Source organism: Prionailurus viverrinus, chromosome A2 (genome assembly GCF_022837055.1).
Source record: "Prionailurus viverrinus isolate Anna chromosome A2, UM_Priviv_1.0, whole genome shotgun sequence".
Classification (NCBI taxonomy): Eukaryota; Metazoa; Chordata; class Mammalia; order Carnivora; family Felidae; genus Prionailurus; species Prionailurus viverrinus.
Window position 1 is genome coordinate 77,141,963 of NC_062562.1, and position 27,432 is coordinate 77,169,394.

The 27,432-nt window shown below is 48.3% G+C and overlaps 1 protein-coding gene across 1 annotated transcript in view; it reads left to right on the top strand.

The window, feature by feature from the left end:
- LAMB1 (laminin subunit beta 1) overlaps positions 1–27,432 on the top strand; it is a 75,643-nt gene that overhangs the window by 31,200 nt on the left and 17,011 nt on the right. The window contains exons 13-23 of the mRNA XM_047832471.1: positions 3,324–3,459; positions 4,954–5,112; positions 5,957–6,084; positions 6,319–6,442; positions 7,142–7,346; positions 8,500–8,643; positions 8,855–9,086; positions 13,861–14,024; positions 15,050–15,274; positions 16,519–16,733; positions 17,433–17,529. Of these exons, the coding sequence (XP_047688427.1) occupies positions 3,324–3,459; positions 4,954–5,112; positions 5,957–6,084; positions 6,319–6,442; positions 7,142–7,346; positions 8,500–8,643; positions 8,855–9,086; positions 13,861–14,024; positions 15,050–15,274; positions 16,519–16,733; positions 17,433–17,529 (1,829 nt within the window). The remainder of the gene's footprint in view (positions 1–3,323; positions 3,460–4,953; positions 5,113–5,956; positions 6,085–6,318; positions 6,443–7,141; positions 7,347–8,499; positions 8,644–8,854; positions 9,087–13,860; positions 14,025–15,049; positions 15,275–16,518; positions 16,734–17,432; positions 17,530–27,432) is intronic.

Here is a 27,432-nt window from a genome sequence, read left to right on the forward strand (position 1 = left end):
AACTATTTTCCTCCCATTTTTCCTTCCCCATATCCTTCAGAAATAATAGCCTCACCAAGGAGGTATAGATGGATTCAGAGGAAAAGTGACAGCGGGCGAAAATGTGAGGGTGTTGACACCAGGGCCAGTATTGGCTCCGTAAGTACTTGTGAAAGAAGGTGAGGGGTGTGGCTCGCCGGAAAACAAAGGGTGGCCACCAGAAGGAGTAGCAGTGGTCTTCAGAGTATGGTTGTGGAGGCTGCTGGAAGCCAGGCAGAGGCATCAGGAGTTGTGGGAGGCTGCTAGAGGGACAGGTATGGCACGATGACACGCTGGACGGTGGTTGTGGCAGTGACAGCAAGATGACACTTCTGAGCTGAAAGACCTCTCGAAATAAGACTTGGATATCGAGGATGAAGGACAAGGAAGGTCATGTCTCGCCCCAAGTCAGAAGAATTTTAAATGTGGCAGTAAGAGCAGAGCTGAGGGTAAGTCAGTGTGAGAGGTGACGAGGTGAGTTAGAGATGACAGCGGAATGGCCGTGGGAGCGTCCCCTTCGTGGCTGGAAATGGACGAGTCGAGCAGAGCTGAACGAGGGCCAGAACTTAGGTGCATAGAGGCAGGTGGAGCCACAGGAACGCATTCACTAGAAGAGTAAGTGTCCAAGTGGAGCCAGGCCTGTCGGAGACCACGCTTCACGTCTGTGGGCACAGAGGCACGTGATCGCCAGGGCAGATGTTACGGGAACTCCTTCCATGTGACCGGGTTCTCGTGAGTGGTTTCGTCTTCAGAATTAGGAATCCTGCGTCTGCTCGTCTTTATCCTTCACCGTCATTTGCTTGTTCTCTGGTGATGGCAGGTGAGGAATCGAGTTGTTTTCTTCTTTGGCGGTTCCTGTTTTACACATTCGTTCCCTCAGGAAGGAAGGATTTTCTCTTGTCCGTATGACGTAATGCCCGATGCCTAAGTTTTTGAAAATGACTCTGTTGGTGGACTGTGCCAGAAGATGGCTAGGTCCCAACTACAGCAAGCATTCCTCCTCTGGGAATTGGCTACAGGAGGTTAAGTACTCATGCCTCTGGGTTAGAAGCCATTCACGTGATCTGCAGGAAGAAGGCTTTGGGGGGGGACCATGGCAGGGCCGTTGGGGACATTGGTAATAAGCCTGGAAGCATTCCGTCTTCCCATGAGTTGTAACTTGCCTTAGGTACTTGGTTTAAAATGCACTTTGGGAGGCACCTAGTGGCTCAGTCGGTTGAGCATTCGACTTGATAGCAACCCAGGTCACGATCTCATGGTTGGTGGCATCAGGTCCCGCATCCGGCTCTGTGATGACAGCGCGGAACCTGCTTAGGATTCTGGCTGGCTGTCTGTCGCTCTCTCTTCCCCTCCCCCACTTGCACGCATGCACTTTCTCTCCAAAATAATCATTTAAAAAATTAAATAAAATGAACTTTGGGATGAGGAAAAAATTTGAACTCTGGGAGTGGGTTTAAAGTAACAATTCCAAACCCCATCTTGACTTCAACAAAGTAAAAAATGGCCACCTATAATTTGGTTTTACCTTGTGCACAAGAGAAAAGAGACATAGCCTGAGAACAAACCGAATATGTTCTAGTCTATCCAGAGGGCTTTATTTGAAACAACATGTCAAATTAAAAAAAAAAAAAAGTTTGGGGTGCCTGTGTGGCTCGGTTAGTTGAGTGTCTGACTCTTGATTTCCTAGGGTCAGGGGAGTAAGCCTGTGTCATGCTCCACGCTGAGTGTGGAGCCTGCTTGGGATTCTTTCTCTCTCCCTCTCTCTTTGGCCCTCTCCCCGGCTTGCACTTTATTTCTCTCTCTCTCAAAAAAAAAAAAAATTCTATCATTTACATTAAATCTATTTTATTTGTTCATATTTTGTATTCAGAATGCCTATCCCTACTCATTCTGTTTGTTCAACCAGTGTTTGAGTGTGATCGGTGTGCAGAGGGTTGCGCCAGGTCCCAGGAGGGGGACAGGGGCGTGACCGAGGTGAAGGAGGCATGGTTCTGCCTTTTAAGCAATCTGCCATCTGGTAGAGGCTCAGACGGATCTAGAGAGAAAGTGTCAAGAGAGAAAGTGATAACTGTCTTGATGGTGCAGGTAGAGAAAGCACCATGTGAGAATAGCGGGGGACCAAAGCAGATGCCATGACAGAGACGAACTGGGCTTGGAAAGGCAGGTAGGATTTGAAGACCGGTTCTTGCTTTAATGACCAGTTACTACGTGACACGCTTTGTTGTACGTGTTGTGACTACATCGTTTCTCCCGCAGGGAGGTGGTGGCAGGAAGGAGAAGGTGGTTCATTCTCTGGGGTGGAGAGTGATGGTCAGGAGATGTGACAGCAGGAGTCCTTTGTGAGCTGAATCTTTGAAAAATAGGTGGCTCTCTGCTGGGTGGATAAGACACGAGGGTATTCTCGGCTACCGGAACAACATAAGCCAAGAGAAGGGGTCATGAATCACCCTGTGCGTTGCAGAAATCTTTCATATGGTTGGAGAAGCAAGGGGAGCGGTGGGGCTGGAAAGACAAGGGCCAGGCTATGGAAGGGCCAGCAGGAAGTGATGTGGTCAGTGCATCTTAGGAAGGTCATTTGGGCAGCTTTGCGGGTGGTGGTGGTTTAGCTTGGGAAGTTGGAAGACTGGCAACAAGAACACTGATGGGAAGACCGATTTTACCGTGAGTGAGAGAGCGCAGAAAGGCATAGCCCAGCCGGTGCAAAGAGCGAGACAAAGCGCAAGATCCTAGACCAAGAAATCACATAATTGGGCTCCTCCTTAGTTATGAAAGACTTGAGAGAAGAGCTTCTAGGTTTCTGACTTGGTTGACCTCGTGGCTGGTGGTGTCCTCTCCCCAGTAGAGGACAGGGGAGGGATGGAGTGTTGCCCTTTGTGATCTGTCATTAGCCTCTGGGACAGCTAAGTTGGAACCATCCTTCTGGGAGTCGGATATTTGTGTCTGAGGCCCAGGAAAGAGAAATCAGGCAGAAGATACAAGATACCAAGCAAACACATTGGTGATACCTACAGAAAACCTCAATAAGGTGTGAATGGAGCACAGTGAAGAAAGGCGAGCAAGATGAAAAACCAAAAGAACCAGCTCAGGAGGAGCCTGAGCTCCAGAGTTTGCAATTAATTCGTAGGCAGTGGTTTTTTTGTTTTTTGTTTTTTTTTTTTTGCACATACTTACTTTCTGAAGGAAATAAGTAAACGCTACCTGAACATTTCACCCATTTGATGTTAGTGGGAAATGTAGACACGTGTCTGGTGGGTTCATCTGCAGATGGGGTGGCACAGCTGACTTGGCTTTGCCCCCCTTTGCAGCTGTTCCCCTGAATCGGGCCAGTGCGCGTGCCGACCACACGTCATCGGGCGTCAGTGCAACGAAGTGGAGTCTGGTTACTACTTCACCACCTTGGATCACTACATCTACGAAGCAGAAGAAGCCAACTTTGGGCCCGTAAGTAGGAGGGTGCTGGGCAGATGGGAAAAGCCATGCTTGGGGAGCAGTAATGGCATATGCACAGTTCATAAGAAGTCCGTATAAAAAGTATTTTTACAGCTCTTGTCAGTGGTGGGATCAGGACCATGCCTTCTTGGGAGCAGTTCTATTTATTTTTAAGCTTATTGATTTATTTTGGGGGTGGGGGACGGGCACGAGCAGGGGAGGGGCAGAGAGAAAGAGAATCCAAAACATGCTCCACACTGTCAGCATAGAGCCCGAGGCGGGGCTTGAATCCACGAACCATGAGATCATGACCTGAGCCAAAACCAAGAGTCAGATGCTTAACTGACTGAGCCACCCAGGAACTCCAAGCACAGTCCTGTTTCAAGCCAAGTAAATCTGTAACTCACAGAGACTTTGGAACATCATTAATAATGCTTCTGGTGGGTTTTTTGGTGGGGAGGGGTGAGTAGTTGTTTTTCATTGGTCCACTCCTCTACTTATGCTCCAAAGTTCTTGTTGATCTAGTATAGCAAATACTCGAAGACTTTGCTTTCTGTTGCTGTCATTAGCCATCCCAAAATTCAGTGGCTTACAATGTACATCTGGCACTTCAGCTGGGGTGGCCAGAACAGCTGTAGGCTAGCTGGGCTTTTTTTTCCACATGACCCCACCCCCAAGAAGCTGCCTTGAGCTTCCTCACAGCATGGTGGATTCAAGACCATGAGACTTATTACATGGGGTATGGCGTCAAAGAGGAGGAAAGAGACACTGCCAGGTCTCTCAAAGGCTGGGCTTAGAAGTTTCAGAGGTCCCTTTCTCAAATTCTCTTGGTCAGAAGTCACAAGCCCAGAGCAGATCCGAGGGCGGGGTAACACAGGTTCCAACTGTTGGAGGGAGAGCTGAATGCCTCTGCATAGAGAAAATGAAGGACTTTGGAGGCAACTGATCACAGTGGTTCTACGTGATCCTGTGAACAAACTCAGATGGGTGCTTGGGGTAACAGAAACTGATCGATTTTTAGTCTCAGTGACCATCAGAATGAACTCCTCTGTGGTGAGCCCTTGTGATGGTATGAAGTTTCTTCGCTTGTACCTGGAGCTTGAAACGAATGCCAGTGAAAAAGGCAAATACATCCACTGGATACTGGATGAGCCTTGTAGAAAATCTGGGAAATGGCTCGTCACTCCTCGGCTTGCTTATGAAAGCATTTGGGACATTCCCCCTCCTTCCTTTAGGCTCATTCCTGGTTATACCATAGAAGGTGTCTTCCAGGCCCTTGGAGCCTCATCTCCAGGGTTCCAAGACTACCTCAACCACAAAACCAAAGGGAAACCGATTCCTCTTTATATGTCAAAAACTTACACACTCTACCGAAAAACATGACTGCAAGAGATAGGTGTAATGCCTATGGTTTGGACCTTTGGGTGACTTCAGATTTCTTTAACTGTCGTATTTATTTGAATTCCATTTCAAGTAAAGCATAACTACTGCCCGCCTTGTCCGCAGGGGGTCAGCATCGTGGAGCGGCAGTACGTTCAAGACCGGATTCCTTCCTGGACGGGAGCCGGCTTCGTCCGAGTGCCTGAAGGGGCTTATTTGGAGTTTTTCATTGACAACATACCATATTCCATGGAGTATGACATCTTAATTCGCTATGAGCCACAGGTAAACCTTCTGTGGACTATCGAGGGTGGTAGAAATCTCTTCTTCTAATGGACACGGTTTTTGTGACATGTGGAGGTTGCATTAGCATAGAGGAACCCCTCTGACTTCATACCCCTGAGGAAGTGTGAATGTACATTTTTCTCGAATTAAGCTTCGCAAACTTTTAGTGATTCATCATTAGGCGTTCAGCCTTGCTGACACCTGAGGTGGTGATGTGTGAGACCCCCTCCTTGACGTCACAGCCTGCGTAGCCCAGGCTTGGATGCATACCCCACCTTTAATAAAAGGCTGAAAGTGGAAGGTGCAAGAGCAGAGAGGCAGACAGTCCTGGAAGACAGAGAGGCTCACAGTGGCCCAGCTGTGCCAGCAGGTGCCAACACGTCCCATAAAGAATCGGTTCTAGGCCTTAAAACAGAGATGGAATTTGGACATAAAAGGAAGTGAGGAACGGTGTGGCCAGGGGGAGAGCTTTGACAGTGTGGAAACGCAGCTAGATAAGGACATAGGATTGGCAAGGATGCTGGGATCAGCAAATGGGCTTGGACACTATATTAATAGGGGTTTGAGCAGGGGATTGTCCTGATCTGTGCTGTGTTTCCAGACACAGCTGGAAAGAGGATTGGGAAAGGCGGGGAGAGTCGGGAGGCTGTGTCTCATCCTGGTGAGACGAGATTAGGGCTGGAGCTGAGACAAGAGCAGAGGAAATGGTAAAGAGGGAAAGGAAATGCAAGCAAGTGTTTTTCATTTAAACTTGGCAAATGACCGATTGGGAGAGGTCTTTGTAAACAGACAGGCAGCAGCGGCCAGTGTGGATGCTCCTTTGATGGCTTGCTGCTTCTTCTAGCTCCCCGACCGCTGGGAAAAAGCTGTCATCATGGTGCAGCGACCTGGAAAGATCCCAACCAGCAGCCGATGCGGTAATACCATTCCCGATGATGACAACCAGGTGGTGTCCTTATCGCCTGGCTCAAGGTTAGTGTGACACTGGTTTGCAGCTCAGGAGAATGAATATGCAAATTGTTTTTTTTGTTCCTGGTATCTTGCCTTGTGCGTTGTCCAGTTAGCATTTCCGAGCCACAGCCAAACATGGGCAATTGCCTTTCTTCCTTGGCAAGGATCTATGTAGATCTTCGACTGATGGACTGATGGATTGGACGCTTAAAAGCTGACTTTCTGTTGTTATTTTTCCCTCTCGTTTTGGGACAGGTATGTCGTCCTTCCGCGCCCCGTGTGCTTTGAGAAGGGTGTGAATTACACGGTGAGGTTAGAGCTGCCTCAGTACACGTCCTCCGACAGCGACCTGGAGAGTCCCTACACGCTTATCGACTCTGTAAGTGGAAGCTCATTTCTGACGTGAAGGTCATGGGGGAAAGGCTGGGCAGAGAGGGTTCATCTGCTCCCCCAGAGGATTTGATGGAGGGGTAACATGGAGAGCTTAGGTACAGTCATTCTTTCTTGCCTCCAATGCCACTTTGCTTATTTATTTTATTTTATGTTATTTTATGTTTGTTTTTTTGAGAGAGAGAAAGATCACACATGAGCAGGGGAGGAGGAGTGGGGGTGCGGGGAGAGAAAGAGAGAGAGAGAGAGTGAATGAATGAATCTTAACTAGGCTCCACGCCCAGCACAGAGTCCAGCTCCCGTCTTGATCCCACGATCCTGGGATCATGACCTGAGCTGAAATCAAGAGTCTGATGCTCAACCAACTGAGCCACCCAGGCGCCCCTGCCTGTTGATTTTAATAAAAACTCTGCCGTCTGGAAAGGATTTACTCAAGCTGATTGTTGATGAAAATAAAAAGTATCTTAAAAATGGCATTGCAAAAGCCATCAGGCTCTGTTAAGGTATCTCTAAATTTTTTTCTGGCAGGACTATTTATGAGCGAAGAGGTATTTACTGTATTGAATGAGTCCGAGTGTTTTCGTTGCCGGAGTCAAAAAAGCATTTGGGGCTTTCACGTGTTGGCTTGTTTCAGTTGACGGCACAGACACCACAGTAAGAACGCTCTGCTGTTCCTCTTTCTCCGCAGCTTGTTCTCATGCCGTTTTGTAAATCACTGGATATCTTCACTGTGGGAGGATCAGGGGACGGGTTGGTCACCAACAGTGCCTGGGAAACCTTTCAGAGATACAGATGTCTGGAGAACAGCAGAAGCGTTGTGAAAACACCAATGACCGACGTGTGCAGAAACATAATCTTCAGCATTTCTGCCCTGTTACACCAGACAGGCCTGGGTAGGTATCCCCGACCCCTCTTTCTTGACAGGTAGGAGTACTTGGCACCGTGAGGTGTGTTGGAAGGCATGCCCTCCAGTTCTGTGGCAGGCAGGTGGCAAGCACAAAGGAAATAGTGTCTCAACTGTGATTTGTCTTTTCTCTTTTTCTTTCTTTCTTTTTTTTTTTTTTAAAGAATATTTTAGTGATGGGGCACCTGGGTGGCTCAGTCGGTTGAGCATTCGACCCTTGGTTTCGGCACAGGTCAGGGTCTCCCGGTTTGTGAGTTCGAGCCCCACGTCGGGTTCTGTGCTGACGGTGTGGAGCCTGCTTGGGATTCTTTCTCTCTCCTGCTCTCTCTGCCCCTCCCGTGTCTCTCTCTCTCTCTCAAAATAAATAAACAAATTTTAAAGAAAAAAAAAACAAAGGAATATTTCAGTGATAGAGCACCACTATTTTAGTGATAGATGCAATCGATAGGAAATACACACGGTGACGAGGGGCAAAGCCATAAGGACACTGCATTTCCGTAGGCAGGCGGGGACTTGGGATGGAATCAGGGAGCATCATACTACTGAAGTTTGCTTTTCTCCCTGAAAGGTCATACCGCTCCCAAAGGTCACTGGCTTTTGTCTGCGGTCCTGTGCTTATTTGACCTTTGAAGGCAAGGGGAGAAAAACCTTAATGACCTCCTTCCGAGAAAAACTGCTTTTATCTGCCAACTCCGTCTCCTGTTGGTTCCCGCCTGCTCATCATAGGGATGACATTGTTTGAAATGGGAATTCTGAATAAGCCAAGGTGGTGAAGGGGAAGGATCAGGGCAAGCCCAAGGAAAGGGGTGGTCCGGTTCACAGCCAGTGTGACTGGCTACATGCACAGCTTTTTTTTAATATATATAACGTTTTAAAATGTTTATTCATTTTTGAGAGAGAGAGAGTGTGGGGGGGTGGGCAGAGAGAGAGGGAGACACAGAACCCAAAGCAGGCGCCAGGCTCTGAGCCTTTAGCACAGAGCCCGACGTCGGGCTCAAACTCACATAACACGAGATCATGACCTGAGCCGAAGTCGGACGCTCAACTGACTGAGCCACCCAGGCGCTCCATGCCACGCTCCTCTCTCTCTCCTGGGGTCGGCTGCTCCGTGTCTCAGGTTCTGACCTCTCTCTCCCCTGCAGCTTGTGAATGTGACCCCCAGGGCTCCTTAAGTTCCGTCTGCGATCCCAATGGAGGCCAGTGCCAATGCCGGCCCAACGTGGTTGGAAGAACCTGCGACAGATGTGCCCCGGGCACCTTCGGCTTTGGCCCCAGTGGCTGCAAACGTACGTTAATCAGAATTGTCACGTATCCGTTGAGATGACCTGGGAAATACCGAGCTGGGCTTTGTGGCTTTGGAAGGCAGGGCTTCCCTCTGCAAAACCCATCGCCTGAGTCACGAGCGTTCTGAACCGGGCACGGGGGTGCTTCTGTTTGGGGGTGTGTTTGCATTTAGGGAGTTTCTCAAGGCGGTTCCACCCTCGCCTGTCCCTTCAGCTTGTGAGTGCCACCTGCAAGGGTCCGTCAACGCTTTCTGCGACCCCATCACTGGCCAGTGCCACTGCTTCCAGGGGGTGTATGCTCGGCAGTGTGACCGGTGCTTGCCCGGCTACTGGGGCTTCCCCAGCTGCCAGCCCTGCCAGTGTAACGGCCATGCCGACGACTGTGACTCTGCCACCGGGGCGTGCTCAGGCTGCCAGGACTACACCACGGGGCACAACTGTGAAAGGTACGTGCTCACTGCCTCTTTTTTTAGGTTTTTTTTTTTTTTAATGTTTATTTTTGAGACAGGGAGAGACAGAGCATGAACGGGGGAGGGTCAGAGAGAGAGGGAGACACAGAATCTGAAACAGGCTCCAGGCTCCGAGCTGTCAGCACAGAGCCCAATGCGGGGCTCGAACTCACAGACCGCTAGATCGTGACCTGAGCTGAAGTCAGACGCTTAACCGACTGAGCCACCCAGGCGCCCCTTTTTTTTTTAATTTGAATTTTTAGTATCTCTAGAGGAGTATAGATGTCTAGAACACGTATAACCAGAAAAGAATAAACGTGAAGGTCTAACATTTCACGTTATCTTATGATGCAAATCACATCAAGTTTTTATTAATGTGTCGTCATCAGAAATTATAACCACTGCTGGATGTACATTTAAGATTATTGCTGCATGAGCATTTTTGGAGTGATCAACTCAGCAGATTTTTAGTAATCCAAAACTTCACAAAATCCCCTTTTTTTATTTTTATTAAAAAAAGTTTTTTAATGTTCATTTTTGAGAGAGCAAGTGGTGGAGGGGTAGAGAGAGAGGGAGACACAGATTCCGAAACAGGCTCCAGGCTCTGAGCTGTCAGCACAGAGCCCGACGCGGGGCTGGAACCCAGGCACCCCAAATGCAGTTTTTTTTTTTAACCGAGTTAGTTAACGTAGTATAATAATGATTTCAGGAATGAAATTTAGTGGTTCATCACTGACATATAACACCCTGTGCTCATCCCAACAAGTGCCTTCCTCAATGGACATCACCTATTTAGCCCATAGCCCTACCGACCTCCCCTCCAGCAGCCTCCACTTTGTTCTCTGTATTCAAGAGTCTCGTATGGTTTGTCTCCCTCTGTTTTTATCTTAGTTTTGCTTCACTTCCCATACGTTCACCTGTTGTGTTTCTTAAATTCCACATATGAGTGAAAGCATATGTTTATTTTTCTCTGACTAACTTATTTCGACACTGTAGATCCATCCACATTATTGCGAATGGCAAGATTTCATTCTTTTTGATGGCCAACTAGTATTCCGTTGTATATAAGTACCACATCTTTATCCATTCGTCAGTTGATGGACATTTGCGCCGTTTCCATACTTTGGCTATTGTCCATACGCTGCTATAAACATTGGGGTGCATGTGCCCCTTCAAATCAGCATTTTTGCACCCTTTGGATAAATACCTAGTAGTGCAATTGCTGGGGTGTAGGGTTCCCGGCCTCTTGAAAGCAAAGAGAATGAGATCATTTTTGGCTGAGCAAACAGCATCTTAGACCAACACCAGGCAAAAGCTCCAGCAGACTCCAGAAGGGTTCATTTCTGACCACCTCAGTATTTCCTAGGAACTCAGTCCTTTAGCTAGCCCGTAGTTGATTCCTTCTATGCGCTGGGCATTGTGCTGGCACTGCAGAGGCAGCAGAGAACAAAACCAACGTGAGCTGCCCTCCTGGGATGCCGTCCTAGAGGTCAGCACAGACCTGGACGGAAATCCTGTCTCAGCGGATTCTTGCCAAGGACCCGAATTCTGAAATGTTAATGCCTAAATTGGGTCAAGGTAGAAACCAAATCCGAATAGGATTAATCAAATTTTAGACGGCTTTTTGGTTTGAAACACATTATGCAGCTACAGGTCCTGGGAGACCGTAGAAAATGTGCATCGGTATACCTGTTCTCCAGGTAGCAAATGGATTGAGTAATTTTTATGACTCTAAAGCATACCCCACTGGGTATAGTAAAAGAGGACCTACCTAGAACGTACCCCTACTAACAGTACAGCCAAGCTCGGTAGATGAGAAATAATCCATGTGGAAAAATCACATGCTGGTTTACACTGTTCATCACTAAATAAAGGCAGATGTGCCATGAGAACCTGATTTTTCTGGAGTAAATAGTCTTCACCTTTTACCTTAATAGATTTTCCGTCTTTTAACGTCCATCCACACTATCTGGGACTTTTGTTTTTAAAATAGCAACAAATGCTTCAGTCAGTGGGAAAATTGCTCATCGGATGAGAGAGAAATTGTCCATGGAAAGTGAATACGTGATTCACTCATGGCGGAAAGACGTGCCTGGACGCAAATACACGGTTCCCGGCTCTGTGCTAGAGTGGTTGGTAGTCAAGAATTTGGAGGTTCCAGTAAACTACTCCTTCAAATAAAAGTTACTCCTTCCAAGTACAAAAGTGCCTTGTAAGAAGATAACAAGGAGACAGTTATACAAGTCTTGAAAGGAAGAAATTAATATATTGATGGTGTCGGTTTTTTGCATTAAGTTTTTCATTCTTGTTCTTTGGAAGATGGAGAATAAGTTTGAGAAAGACCAACAGATGAGAAACTTAGATTCAAAAGGACAAGGGGGGGCCTGGGTGGATAAGTCAGCTAAGTGTCTGACTTGATTTCAGCTCAGGTAATGATCTTGGGGTTTGTGGGATCAAGCCCCTCCTTAGGCTCTATGCTGACAGTGTGGAGCCTGCTTAGGATTCTCTCTCCCCTTCTCTCTGCCCTCTCCTGCGCTCTCTCTCTCTGTCTCTCTCTCTCTCTCTCTCTCTCTCTCTCTCTCTCTCTCTTTCTCACTCAAAAATAAACTTTAAAGGGGAGCCTGGGTGGCTCAGTTGGTTAAGCGTCCGACTTCGGCTCAGGTCATGATCTCACAGTCCGTAAGTTCGAGCCCCGCGTCAGGCTCTGTGCTGACAGCTCAGAGCCTGGAGCCTGCTTCACATTCTGTGTCTCCCTCTCTCTCTGCTCCTCCCCTGCTCAAGCTCTGTCTCTCTCTGTCTCAAAAATAAAAAAATATTTTTAAAAATTAAAAAAAAAAAAACTGTAAAAAGAACAAGAGAGTGGGGTGGGGAACACAGGTGGTTACCCGCCCTGCGGGTGTTAAATCCAGCATGCTGGGCAATGTAGTGGGACAAGCATCTGTGAGAAGAGCCTACTTGATATTTGGGACTGTTTTGGGTTTTATTTGTAAAGCGTTTTGTTTCTTTTAGGAAAATGAGAAAGGGTGTGGGAGGGGGAACATTTTTAGCCCTGCATTTAGATGACAAAGCTTTATTAAAATATCTGGGATTCTGTAAACCAACTTCTCATCTTTCTTTTTTCTTTGCTTTTCTCTTTTCTCTTTTCTTCATTCCAAGAAGATCAGAGTTTCAATCCTGTGAATTTAAGAAGTAGCCCTTGGTTCAGCTCACTCCCAAGGGGGGAAGTGGTGGGAGAGGCAGGAAATGAACACTCAGTTTCTATCATGAGGTAGTTGGATGTATTTCACCTAGAAAAGCCTCATAGAAAACTTTTTCAGAGCCCGTCATGCAAAATTGCTTCACCTCTGCTGACTTTCCCAGCACATAATCCAGGAACATGTTCTTGTATCCTGTCTGTGTCTAATTAAATAGAAGGTTAATTTCCACTAAACAGCTTTCCCTTGTATTTCCTCATCTGCCTCCCTCTGCCCCATTAAAAAAAAACAAAAACTTCTGTCTCAAAAGGAAAAGAGCAAAACAAAAACAAGCCATGGAAAACAAAATGAATTGGCAATGTTTAGACCTGAGTTCCAGGCTCAGCTCTGCTTCTAACCTGCTCCATGACCCTGGGGGAGTTAGCTCACCTCTCTGAGTGTCCCGCCATCAACGAGTACCGTAACCAGGTTGGGTTAGATGATCTCCAAAGTCCCTTCAACCTTTTACGTTACAGGAAGTGAAAAAGTAACCCAATTAATCACCCACGTAGAGAAGCAGCATCACATAGAAGAATTCTTGCTTCAGACAAGTCAGGAGGCTGAATTCAGATCCTGGCTTATCAGTAACTGGCTGTGTAGGCCTTGCAAGTCATTTAAGCTCCATGGATTCCTGATCTGTAAGGAGAGAAGTTGGGAGTTGATAAATGACATCCCTTGTGCGTCTCTTGTTTGAAACCACCTGACGGGCGCCTGGGTGGCTCACTCGGTTAAGCGTCCGACTTCAGCTCAGGTGATGATCTCGCAGTCTGTGAGCTCGAGCCCCGCATCGGGCTCTGTGCTGACAGCTCAAAGCCTGGAGCCTGCTTTGGATTCTGTGTCTCCCTGTCCCTCTCCCACTCCCCCACTTGTGCTCTCAAAAATGAATAAATGTTAAAAAAAAAATTTTTTTTAAACTAAAAAAAAAAAAAAGAAACCACCTGGAAGAGGCAAGAGTCCTGCTGCTGGAGCGCATCCTTATCAGCTTTGTTACTGGTAAAGGCTGGATTGAAGAACATTCCACCATGGACTTGCTAACTGATTCATCACACCTCCGGGGCATCGACGGATGATCGCATGCTGTCTTCCCACCCTGCACCCACCCCCTTCTCCAGACCCTTTAATGCAAGGCAGAAAGCTCTGGAAGGCAGGCAGCTGGTAGGACAATAGGGTCACGTGAGGAGATGTATCTCTTCTTCTGGGGGCGGGGGGGGGGGGGGGGAGGGGGAAGTGAGTTAGGGTCCTACTTCAGTGACCCTGCAGGTGTTATCCCCAGACCAGCAGCATCAGCATCACGTGGAACTTACAGAGTTAGAAATGAAGGGATGAGCTAGCAAACCGTTTTAGCAAGCCCTCCAAGGGATTCTTATTGGTGTTACCGTTGGAGAACCAGCGCCCTAATGGAAAGTTCTCCGAGTCAAAACATGAGGAATGGGGAGTAAACGTTCCCCAAGCAGAGAACACAGTTTCTAAGACTCCTTCTTATGACAGGTTTCTTACAACTGTGATTCATGGCCCTCTCTCCTCTGCGACTGATGCAGGTGCTTGGCCGGTTACTATGGCGATCCCATCATTGGGTCAGGAGATCACTGCCGCCCTTGTCCTTGCCCAGATGGTCCCGACAGTGGACGCCAGTTCGCCAATAGCTGCTATCAAGATCCTGTTACTTTACAGCTTGCCTGTGTCTGTAATCCCGGATACGTTGGTAAGTAAGGTACAGACTTTTGGAGGAAAGGATGTGTCATATTTATGAGTGTGGTTGTTGGTAAAGAAAAAAGATGAAGAGGGAGCCCATTGAGTTTCATTTTTACGATCCTTAGTTACACCTGAAGGGAAGGTGAAACACAAAAGAGGCTGTTTTCCTGTTGGGCATGTGGAGAAGAGAATTCTCGAGTCTCCGTGATGATGTTATAATACAAAACAGGATAGCAAGTTCACTTAAATCCATGAATGAATCCCTAGGAATAGTTTTCCCTTACTACGCAGTAGGAAGATTATCTTACATTTTACTTCTCCTCTCCCTTATCCAGCTCCTGGCAGAAGGGTCTCAAGGTAGTGGTGAAGTGGCCAAACAGAGGGTGGAAGGAAGACAACTGCCATCCCCAGATGGCCCCCAGATAATGGAATTGGTCAAAGCTAGATGTGTTCTTTGTGGTTTATTATACCCACCATGATCTGTCAACACTCAAGGAGGACAGTTCCTTGTGAAAATAAGCTCCCTTTCATTTCACCCTTGATGCCACAGTTTCAGATACTAGTTGGGCTTATTCTTAGTGGAGAAATATTGGCACGCGTGTCAGGATTTCAGGAATCCTTAGGGAAATCGGTCATCATGAGGCACCCCATTTTGCAGGTTGCTCACGCAGGAGTGGTGATTTTTTTCCGTTAACGTAATGTTTGCATTAGGAGTTAAGATCAGTGAAGCTTTACGCTCTTAGGTGGTGATTTAGCTCCAAATCGGCTCCACCCTATGGAATGAGAAGCTGAAATGTCCTGTTACACCTCTTGCAACTGGCCATGTCCCCAGTGTGGCCTCTGAGCCAGGGTGCTGCCATGTTGCAGACTACAAAATTCTTCTTGCCCCTGGCATTTTGTCCCTCCTAAAGACGGGGTCATCCCGGGCTCTGGGAGGAACACAGCACTGCCTGGGGGGGTGCAGGAATGTCGGCGGGGTGGGGGGTGGCTGGACTTTTCAATCAACAAGCTGAAGGGGTTGTGCTTGGTCACCAGGCTCCAGATGTGACGACTGTGCCTCAGGCTTCTTTGGCAATCCCTCGGACGTGGGGGGCTCCTGTCAGCCTTGCGAGTGTCACGGCAACATTGACACGACAGACCCGGAAGCCTGTGACAGGGAGACCGGAAGGTGCCTTAAGTGCCTGTACCACACAGAAGGGGACCAGTGCCAGCTCTGCCGACTCGGGTACTATGGGGATGCGCTCCGCCAGGACTGTCGAAGTAAGATACGGATTCATCTTGCCCGCTTAGAAGGACTTCTGCCTTCTTCTTCATCATCGGGGGATAATGACATCTTGAGGTGTTTGTTTCGTTTGGGAAAACCCTTTTAGAGTTTTTCCTCTGACAAAAGAAAGATGAGACTGACTTTTTTTTTTTAACATCCTCATTTTCTGGCAAGACTGAAGTCCCAAGATGTAACTCAGTGCCTGAGGGAGGGAACCGAAAAGAAAACTGTGTAGCTGTGTCACCACGATAAGTGCCACCCAGTAGAGTGTATTGATTTTATGTTCTGCCCGTGAACTTGCCGATGGGCTGGGGCTCCTAGGTCCTAAATACCTACTGGGGTCTGTACCTTTCCTCGTGTCATTGATGGGGAGAGCCTTCCCGCTTAAGGGGAAGGAAGGGACATCTCTGAAGTGTCTCCAGAACCTCTCCTTCCTCTCTTATCAGGAATCAGCCAGCATTTCTTCCTCTGCTGTTGCTGCACAGCCCGGGGCCCCGTAGTGTAGACGCCACCATGCGTGGAATGTCGAGGGCCATCGGGACTGGATTCCCCCACCAGCTTAGAGGGCTTCTACCTGCTTTGTCTGACAACATTCATTATTGCTGCTCCCTGCCAAGAATTTGAAATCACTAGATATCTCAAGTCCCACAGCAGACTTTTTGTTATTTCCAGTTAAATCCTCAATTTTCAACGTTTATTTATTTTTGGGACAGAGAGAGACAGAGCATGAACGGGGGAGGGGCAGAGAGAGAGGGAGACACAGAATTGGAAACAGGCTCCAGGCTCTGAGCCATCAGCCCAGAGCCCGACGCGGGGCTCGAACTCACGGACCGCGAGATCGTGACCTGGCTGAAGTCGGACGCTTAACCGACTGCGCCACCCAGGCGCCCCCTCAATTTTCAAATGATTGGCCAGCAGCTTGTTAAGTCTGAGTATTTCAGAAACGCTGTTAGGCAAAATGTGTCATGATGCCCATTCACCTGGGATATGTCGGAAAGGTCTGCGTCATAGGAACTGCGAAAGAACAGCACTTTTAGTGTTTTGGGGTTTTTTTTGGTTTTGTTTTTTGTTTTTAATCCCTCCATTCCTTTCCTTACTTGTTTGCATCTCCAGGCCAAAATCTGGAGAGGGAAAATCTTAGCCATGAGAAGGTAGCGAACTTTTGCATCGCACTGGGTGTTTTGTGAATTGTAGGAACTTGATGCATGTGAGTAAATCTGATCCCACTGTTCCTTTACAGAATGTGTCTGCAATTACCTGGGCACCGTGCAGGACCACTGCAACGGCTCTGACTGCCAGTGTGACAAAACCACCGGTCAGTGCTCGTGTCTCCCTAATGTGGTCGGGCAGAACTGTGACCGCTGTGCGCCCAACACCTGGCAGCTGGCCAGCGGGACCGGGTGTGACCCGTGCAGCTGTGATCCTGCTCATTCCTTTGGGCCATCTTGCAATGAGGTGAGGCGCTGTGGCCGGGGGTGAGGCTGTCATGGCAGAAGGAAAGGGTCTCACCTGTAGGAGTCCTGCCCGTCGGGTGGCTTGGCCCCAGTTAGAGAAGGGCACCCCCTCCTCACGCTTGCAGCCTCACCTCAGAGCACACGGCTTGGCAAATACAGCGCAGACTGAATATTAGCTCTCACTTGATGGCTCATCGGGGATGACCTTTCAGTCCAGGGCCCCCACTGTGGTGTGGACCCCCATGAGCACGGACAAGGGTGTGCTATATCTCCTCCATACCAGGCTGCTGAATCAGACCCTTTTCTTAGCTGTCCAGCCTGAAAGGAAGCCAGCGGCCGTTTCCGGCACTGCAAAAGGTGCTGTTGTTTCCTGATGCACCCTGAGAATGAAGGGCTCCCCATGGCAGGTGACTCCCTCAGGGTGGCCTAGGTCTTTAGTAGTTTGTGAAGAAACCTGTAAATAAAGCCTAACGTGCTCTGGGCCTTTCCAGCCCGTGGTACAGAACAGCAGGGAGGAGACGCTGGCATGGGGGCCCGAGCACCCAGGAGAGAAGTGAGATTCACTTCTCCCGTCAGGATGTAGGGGTTTTTTCAGGCTAACAGTCCAGTCCCACATGCCCTAACCGGCAGCCTAAGAAGAAAACACACGCTGCCTCCCGCCCAGCAGCCCTTGTGACCGAGGTGTGTTTTCTGGCCGCAGTTCACGGGGCAGTGCCAGTGCATGCCCGGGTTCGGAGGCCGCACCTGCAGCGAGTGCCAGGAGCTCTTCTGGGGAGACCCCAACGTGGAGTGCCGAGGTGAGGCCGCGGGCATTCTCGGTTGGCGTTGGATCAGGGCGGAGGGAGCAGACAGGTGTCTCCCCGAGCTTTTTGTCAACTCTAAAGCGGAATACCAGTGCATTTATTGCTGTGCTTCATTACAAAAGAAACTCGCGCTCGTTGTTTGAGAAATGACTGGGGCGCCTGGGTGGCTCAGTCGGTTGAGCGTCCGACGTCGGCTCGGGTCACGATCTCAGGGTTCGTGAGTTCGAGCCCCGCGTCAGGCTCGCTGCTTTCAGCCTGTCAGCACAGACCCCGCTTCAGATCCCCCTCTGCCTCCTCTCCGCCACTTGCCCTCTCCCAAAAAATAAATGACTATTTCAAAAACTAAGAATAAAAATAAAAATCTAACGAACGTAGCCCTATTGAGAGCGTAGGTAGTAAAAGCAAGCCTGCATTCCCCAGGGGGTAACCTTTGTCTCTGCACAAAGCCGTGTACACGCTATGAAGACACACAGAATGGCTTTTTTAGATGCTTTTAACCAAAACGGGCTCATATTAACCATGTATTTCCGCAGACTGACTTTCCCCCCCTCTGAACAGTATCTATGGCCATCTTCCTTACCAGCACACACGGAGTTAGATGCCTGCTCTGGTAAATTCGTCCAATTCCAATGCGTCAAGTGCACTCTGCCGACAGCGAAAGCCATCGGTGCGTGTGCCCCCGTGTGATGTCCCCACCAGTGGGAAGCAGAGGGCAACGTCCTCACATCTTTACGCACAACAAAAGAATAGGTGACAGGCACTCTAGGTCTGTTACGTGTGAACAAAAGCCAGATTTTCACGTAGGCTTATGATAAAACTGAGTACGAGGGAAGACTTGACATTTTCTTGAGAACAAAAACTTGTTGAAATCATGTGAATCGTAAGGGTTGCTTAATTTTCATGCTGTTGCAATTTCGGTTTGGACCTGCCAGATATTTTCAAATGTTTTCAGGTCTTAAAGGGAGAGCATTTGTGGAAAGGATTTTAATGGGCTGTTTCTATTCTGTTTTCCTATTTTTTTCTTTCCTACTTGGGTTTTCTTCCCCATGTTCCACACTTATAAGTATGGAAACTATCTCCGCAGTTTCTTCACTGGTCTTGGATATATTTTCCTTGTTAGACGTCTGAAATTCTAGGTCCCTATCGGACTCCAAATAAAAAGTGACCTTTTTGTTTTTTGGATGCGACTATCACAAGAAATGATACAGATGTTCAAGTTAGCGGTTCCCTGAGTATCTCCTATCCAAGGTCAGAACCGAGATACTAAGTGTTCCTTCAGAGTCTGCCCATCTGTTCCTTAACGACGGGGGAGAACCGACCTGAACAAATATCAGATGATTTGTTTTTCAACTGAGGCTTGGTCAGAAGGGTTTGTACCAACATCATAGGTTAAGGTCTGTTCTGCAGAAGAGATGATCCTTGCAGTGTGGATGGACAAGGGCTTCTCCACGCATCGTTCTTCAGTCCAGATGTCGGTTCCTCATGGGATCTGATTTTCTCACTGCCTTTAGAAGGTCCGTGACATTCAGTGAGCTACTTGCTCTAGGTTGTCTCCCTCAAGTGAAATCCTGTTTAAAATACGGTTTCTCGAGGCGCCTGGGTGGCGCAGTCGGTTAAGCGTCCGACTTCAGCCAGGTCACCATCTCGCGGTCCGTGAGTTCGAGCCCCGCGTCAGGCTTTGGGCTGATGGCTCAGAGCCTGGAGCCTGTTTCCGATTCTGTGTCTCCCTCTCTCTCTGCCCCTCCCCCGTTCATGCTCTGTCTCTCTCTGTCCCAAAAATAAATAAAAAAAAAACGTTGAAAAAAAAATTTAAAAAAAAATACAGTTTCTCCAGGGCCATAATCACTCTTCTCTCAGATCCCTCAATCTCGTAATGCCCTAGGGCTTGATTTTCTCCAGGTAATGGTTTTATCATGGCTTAGAGCCTGATTCTCCCGGCGTGTGTCGTGGGCAAAATAGCGTTGGCCGCCGAAGCTTGCTGACCTTTGGCTCTAAGCTTCGTGCCCACGAAAAGCCTGTTACCCGGAGCTAGAGTCAATCAGGGAATTGTTCACTTGGTGCGCAGAACGTTACCCCTCACCCTTTCATCTTCAAACTTTTAGCTCTCCATCTGCCAGAGGAATCGTGGCTTATAGGAACAGTGTTCTCTTATTCAGGTCAAAGGTTAGATCCTGTTTTAGAAATTTTGCAAAGAGTGAAGTCCATGACATCTGCAGCCACCAGTTACTTTGCTTTATCCAGCAGAGAGGTCAGTCTCGAAAGTGTTGGGACCCAAACAGCTCCTAATCTGCAAAGCTTCCAGAGAGAGAAAGAAAGACGTTACTTAACAGTGGCTGGGGGCGGGGAGGGGGCTGGTCACCGCATCACAGGGCCTCGTGTGTCCAAGATGGCAGTGCGGCAGGACTAGTGTGATCGGATGAGACAGGGGCAAAAATTTAGCAGCACCTGGAGTTTGGGCTTTGGTTGGACTAGACTATCCTCACAAATAGAAATAGGGGGTGGACAAGTTCTAGAAGGGACGGGGTCCAACAATGAGTAGGGACAGGAATAGGTATCGGCTGAAATTAGATGGAACCGTGGGGGGGAAAAAATGTGACCGCTTTTCTCAAATTAGGTAATTAACTGCCAAAGAGTCTTCAATTTCAAATCTTTCGGTTGGAGCAGGGCACACATTTTGACTTTCTGGTGCCACTTTGTAAACAGCATGCTTATAGGAAGACCCAGGTCATAGCTAAGTTTTCCCCTTATGGAAAAAAATGTGGGTGTGTAAAAGACAAATGAGTTGAGCCTCAAACTTATAACTTGTTGAATGTTCCTATTGTCCAGGCGGGTTGGGGCTCTTGGCCAGTCGTCCGAGTCTGAACAAGCCCACCACTGTGCTGGGGACGGAGAGAATCTCGTCCACCCACCAGTGAATGTGCCGGAGAAAGCCTCAGCTTGGAGCGCCACATTATGCCCCCTCAGGAGTCAAAGGGTCACATGTGGAATCATTCTGTTGATTCATAGATCGCAAAGGGAGGGCTTCTGGCTGTTGGAAAAGGCCAGTGTCTCTTAAACCAGCGCAAATTGGAAATGTGCGGCATAGGTGAGAGTTTCTGGGTAGTGGCCATGTTCCCATCATTCTTGCTTCTCATTTCAAAGTGTCTTTAATAGAAAAATTAAGTGCATTCCTTTGTTCAGGCATGAGTTTTTAGAACACTTGTGCTCTTAGGCTGGGATTCACTTACAGTTACCCACCTTGTACTTTTTTGCTGTGTGACTTGGGAAATCAGACTTAATTTGATTCTTTAGAGAACCACAAATACTCTTGTTAGTAGAGGGAAGCCTCATCTTCCATGATCCTTAGCACAGCCTGTGTCTCCTGGAGGGTGGGCCAGCCCACAGGCGGGCGAACCAGGGCTCAGTCAGCAAACCCAGCCCCCTGCCTGGGCGCAATTGTTTATGTACCGTCTGCGGCCGCCTTTGTGCTACAGAGCCAGAGTTGCGTAGTCATGGCAGAGACCATACAGCCTGCAAAGCCTAAATATTTACTATCCGGGCCTTGAGACAGAAAGCCTGCCAACCCTTTGACCAGCCAGCCAGCTCCTTTCTGCAGGTAAAGTCGCCATTGCCCAATTTTCATCCCCAAACTGAAGTTACGTTAGCAAGACCGAAAAACAGGTGGGGCCGAGGAGGCGGAGAATTTAAAGCGAAATCACATTTAAGAGACTAAAATGTTTAGATGTCCCTTGTGGTGAAATGGAAGTTCCTGGGTAAAGAATCAGCAAACCTTTCGGCATTATAGCAAATCCTGGAGCCCCGTGTTACTTTGAGGCAGGGTGTGAGACAGAAGAAAATAACCCCATTGCCTGAATTTAGGATAGAGCATTTTCTTTGCTTTTTTTTTTTTAATGATTATTTTTGAGAAAGTGCAAGTGGGGAGGTGCAGAGAGGGGGACGGGATCTGAAGCAGGCTCTGTGCTGACGGCAGCGAGCCCAGTGTGGGGCTCGAACTCATGAACTGCGAGATGATGATCTGAGCCCAAGTCGGACGCTCAACCGACTGAGCCCCCGGGCACCCCAGGATGTCGCACTTTCTGTGTCCCAAGGCAGATTTAAGTTTTAGGAAGAAGGCTGGATATAAACACAGTACTGAGCATGACCGTCTGGTGGAGAGTGGACGCAGCAGAGAAGCGCCAGATGCTGGCAGGCCGCCTGAGGAAATGGCGCACGTAGAGTAACCTGACGCAAGAGGCAGGAGGAAAGCGGTACGGACCTTTCCACCTGTCAGAGGAGGCAAGAGCCGCAGGATCTGGAGCCCTTCAGCAAGGGGCCGGGGAGAAGGTTCGCGCTGGTGGCCATCCACAGAGAATCTGCGGTGTGCGGAGTGCTTGTGGGGACATTCTGTGCCTGCTCTTGGTTCTGTCCTGACAGCAGAGAATCTGTGAGGACACATGTAACCTCCACTTTACAGCTGAGAAATCTTAGGTGCAGAGAGGTTAAGTGACTTGCCCAGAGACAAAGCACAGGTGAGGGCAGATCTGGGCTCTGAAGTCAGGTCCACGTGACCCAGTGTCCCTGTTCTTTGCCTGGGCCTGTGATTCCCGATGAAAGATATTTAGAGAGAGGAGTTCATGTCCTGGTTCAAGGACAAGAATGTAGCAGCGAGGCTGTGGGGGGCGGGGGTGCCCTCAGGAAACCATCCATGGGGACCCATGGGGAGATTCGGTTTTACCAGACTGTGAAAGCCTTGAATGCTAGGCCACTGGGGACAGACTTTGCTCAGTTGCTGGAGGGCCCTGGAGAAGGAAGTTAAGAGGCTGAGGTTTCCTGTTCTGACATTGACCTGCCAGTGTGTTCCTCCAGGCCTCAAGATCTATAAAATGGGTGCATTATAGGTCATTTACCTATCTCTTAGAGATCACATTTTTTTTTTTATTTTTTTTTTTCAACGTTTATTTATTTTTGGGACAGAGAGAGACAGAGCATGAACGGGGGAGGGGCAGAGAGAGAGGGAGACAGAATCGGAAACAGGCTCCAGGCTCCGAGCCATCAGCCCAGAGCCCGACGCGGGGCTCGAACTCACGGACCGCGAGATCGTGACCTGGCTGAAGTCAGACACTTAACCGACTGAGCCACCCAGGCGCCCCGAGATCACATTTTTAAATGAGGAGAAAACTTGGGAAAAACAGAGGAGACCTACTGACCACATAACTGAGAATGTATTTACAGAGGAAGGTGGAATTCTTATGGCTCATCAAAATTGATGACAGTCTCTTTTTTATTTTATTTTTAATGTTTATTTATTTATTTTGAGAGAGAGAGAGCAGGCAGGGGAGGGGCAGAGAGGGAGGGAGACAGAGAATCCCAAACAGGTGCTACATTGTCAGCACAGAGCCCAGCTCGGGACTTGCACTCACAAACTGTGAGATCATGACCTGAGCCAAAACCAGGAGTCGGACCCTCAACTGCCTGAGCCACCCAGGCACCCTGATGACCATCTCGTTTTTTTTTTAAATTTTTTTTAACGTTTATTTATTTTTGAGACAGAGAGAGACAGAGCATGAACAGGGGAGGGGCAGAGAGAGAGGGAGACACAGAATCCGAAACAGGCTCCAGGCTCTGAGCTGTCAGCACAGAGCCCAACGCGGGGCTCGAACTCATGGACCGTGAGATCATGACCTGAGCCAAAGTCGGATGCTTAACCGACTGAGCCACCCAGGTGCCCCCCCATCTTGTTTTTAAAATGCTAGTCTTCATCTCCGTGATTTGTTCACCTTAAAGGTGAGGCCACAACTTCTGCTAACCACTTTCTTCTTCTTTCCAAGAGAAAGTTTTTGGTCCTCTGCCAGAGAATCCCATTTGTTAGAGCAGTGCTGAGCTATAGGTCCACCCGGGCCCCGAGCCCTTCCTCTGAAGAGAGGACACAATCCTTGGCCCTTGTCAGAGATCGCCTGCCTGGTTAGTGTGGGAGTCTTAGACCCCAGCGTACGTGAGCCAGGATTGGAGGGTCTCCTTCGCAATTTCGGTGTCCGTGAAGTTGTCAGTGGACAGGTGAGAACCAACCTTGCTGCTTCAGCGGGACGTGCTCTTAGGGTAGGTCCTTTTACGAGGTTGTAAATGTGGGTTTTGTAGTGCTTGCCTCGCAGGTGTCCCCAGGAGTCAGGGAGGGAAGCACGCGTCCACAGGAGCTTAGTGGTTTCCCTGCTTTGGTTTGAAATGAAAACCTGATGCATGTAGTCTTCGGGTGCCTTTCCGGGGTTGAAGTTCTCAGTAATGAAACTGCAGTCTGTGAACTCCATCTGTGAAATTTGACTCTTTCCAATCAGAGGAAAGGAATATTGGTCAGTTCAGCTAAACTGGTCCTGTCACTCCACTCCTTAGAGGGCTGGCCTGGACTATGGCCCTATCCCCAGAGAAAGAGGAAAGCCCTCAGGGGAGTTCATTTGCCTTTTATTTTTATTTTATTTGACTTTATTTTTTTTTTTAAGTAGGCTGCACGCTGGGCATGGTGCCCTCATTGCTAGGGGGGTTGAACCCACAACCCTGAGATCAAGACCCAAGCTAAGATCAAGAGTCAGATGTGTAACTGACTGAGCCGCCCAGGCACCCCTGTACTTGCCTTTTATTTATTTATTTTTATTTAATTGTTTTTTAACGTTTGTTTATTTTTGAGAGGGAGACAAAGCGCGAGAGGGGGAGGGGCAGAGAGAGAGAGGGAGACACAGCATCAGAAGCAGGCTCCAGGCTCCGAGGTGTCAGCACAGAGCCCGACACAGGGCTCTAGCTCACGAGCCGTGAGATCGTGGCCTGAGCCTAAGTCTGACGCTTCACCAGCTGAGCCACCCAAGCACCCCTGCACTTGCGTTTTAAATCCTACAGTTTGGGGCCAGGGTCTGTCCCTCAAAGATGCCCACGACTTGAGAGCAAGAAGTGCCTTTACCACTGAAGTAAATAAAAAATTATTAGAGACATTAAAAAATAAATGTAACATGTGCACCCATCCCTTGCCCCAAGCATGAAGCCAGTAAAAACCTCTTTAGGACTGAATGAATGTGTGCCTTTGCACTATCTATGGGAAGGAAGGAATTTTCGAAGCAAAGTGAAAGCATAAGCGCCATCTGCCTCAGGTGTCCCACGCCTGGGAGAGATGACTAAGCAGGCACAGGTCTACTGGGCCACCTAGGGCCCCCGTGGGTCTGCCCATTGGGATGAGCGGGGCAGGAGCAATCCCATTTTTACAGATGCTGTCATGTATTCCTCTTCTAACACAGGTCGCTAGGTTTGTGCATCAGCCTACATCGGTCAGCTTCCAAGGTCATGACTCTGCCCCGGCTCCGCCCTTTGAAGGATGAACACACACACACACACACACACACACACACACACACACACACACATGCTCTTGCTCTCTCCCACCTCCTTCCTCCCTGCCCCTCCCTTCCCCATTCTCTCCCCCTTTGTCACCACCCACCCCCACCCCCCCCCCTCTCTCTTTCTTCTCCCTCCCTCCCTCTGTCTTCCTCTCACCCCTACAAGCACACATTCACATACAAAAAGAAAGCTAGAACAGGTAGCAAAGTAACACCATCCGTCCTCCTCAAAATGGGATCCAGTGACCCTCAGTGTCAGCAGCACCTGACATCCATTAGAAACACAAATTCTCAGGTCCCATCCCAGACCCACTGATTCTGAATCTGGGTCTGGGGAGTTGGGGGAGCAGTCTGCATTTTTGTGAACCCTCCAGGTGATTCTGATGTACAGCCAAGTTTGACAGGCTAGGACTTAGATGACCCATGTAACTTTCAGCTTTCTGAAAGATGGCTGAATTTTACCAAAATGACATGGAAATCCATTCCTAAAACTTAAAGAATGTAAACTCTTCATTATTCAATTTCTTTCCATTCTTCTGATCTCCGAAACTGGTGAAGACTGTGGTTTCCCACACCTTCCCTGTTGTTTCTCTGGGGTGTCACCTGGTATTCCACTAGAAGATTCGATGGTCAAATGTGTTTGGGATACAACTGGGTAAAAACATGAAACAAGACTTCTCCTGTAGGATTACTCTGAATCTTCAATACGCTGCTGTTTGTTTGGAATCTTCAACAGGATGATTTTTCCTGAATTTACTGATCATGGAACCCTTCTCTCCGGGAACATCTCCTGGAAATAATGGTGTAGGGAACACATGTAAAGTTATTCATAGCTCATTCAGGCTGCTCCCTGACTCATGGGCATGTTCCCCCGAAAAAAACAGGAAAAATGAAACATGCCTGAAATGCCTGGAAAGAAATAATATACTTAATGAAAAAAAAAAAAGTTTAGTTTTGAGAACCCAAGGCACTAATGGATGCTATGTTTTAAATCCCAAAGGTTGAGGACTAGAATATTCCATAGTTTAAATCTTTGAAAAACTCATGTTATTGGCAAATATACAAACACAAGGCCGTGACAGGTTTTCTTTTCTTCCCCCGCCCGCAGTGGAAATGTGGTCAGGCAACACTCTGGGCAGGAAATGCCCAGACACTTGCACGGAACACAGAAAGTGATGATGATAAAAATGTTTGAGTGCTTGCAATGAGCTAGATATTCCTCTAAGCGCTTTGGAATTAAGCTGTTAATGAAATCCTGAAAGCGATCCTGTGTGGTAGGTGGGATCCATCGTACCCATGTGGAGGCCGTGACTCCATTTCCTCAGCACCCGGAGTTGCATAGCTGTGGTGTGGAGAAGGCAGGACTCGCAGCCAGGCACGCTGACCGCTGCACTGCTCAGGCTTGCCGCTCAAGGACGTGGAGTGGCGTTGGCCAACAAAGGCCATGAAAGATAAATAATGATAAAAGGCAGAAGGTAGGGCGGGGGGTGGGGATCAGAAAAATGGGCCACAAACGCATCTCTCTGGGTTTAGAGCATGGAGGTCAGCGAGCAAATCTCAGGACCATCCGTGAAACTGGTTGTGGACGATGTTTGATGAGAAAGTCTTGCAGGGACCAATTGCAGCTACGGACACAAATAGATAACAGTATCTGAGAGTATGAATGTGTTGTGTTTTGCCACAGTTGACATTGGCATTTTTAGTAGGATGATTTTGTTTTCGTGGGGGTGGAGGTGTAAATGTCCCTTGTGTGCCTGTACGGAAAATGAGGTTAGAGCCTCGGTTGGCAGAGACTGTTGAACTCCAGTTGTAGGTTAATCCTGGGCTTGGTGCAGAGGATGGAAAAAATTCTCTAAGATGTACTCCTGCCTTGGGCGCCGGGGTGGCTCAGTCGGTTAAGCGTCCGACTTTGGTTCAGGTCATGATCTCGTGGTCTGTGAGTTTGAGCCCCACATCGGGCTCGGTGCTGACAGCTCGGAGCCTGAAGCCTGCTTTGGATTCTGTGTCTCCCTTTCTCTCTGCTCCTCCCCCACTCGTGCTTAGTCTCTCTCAAAAATAAACATGAAAAAAAATTGGGGGCACCTGGGTGGCTCAGTGGGTTAAGCGTCTGACTTTGGCTCAGGTCATGATCTCATGGTTCGTGGGTTCAAGGCCCACATCAGGCTCTGTGCTGACAGCTCAGAGCCTGGAGCCTGCTTCGGATTCTGTGTCTTCCTCTCTCTCTCTCTCTGCCCCTTCCCCACTCACTCTCTCTCAAAAATAAAATAAACATTAAAAACATTGTTAAAAGAAAAAAAAATTTAAGATGTACTCCTGCTCTTGGAGTCTTCAGTCGATTTAGGGAAATAATATATTTCTTTTGGGGGACTTTTGGGGGGTGTTTTTTTTTCTTTTTTTCTTACTCCCTTACCTTTTCCCAGAAAGGATTTAAGGCCAGAGATGTTTGTACAGGCCTTGTGTTTTTTTAGACAGTATACAAATACTGCAAGCATTAGGTGTTGATACAGAAATAAGTTGGCCCCCTGAGATTTGGGGCTCTAAGCCA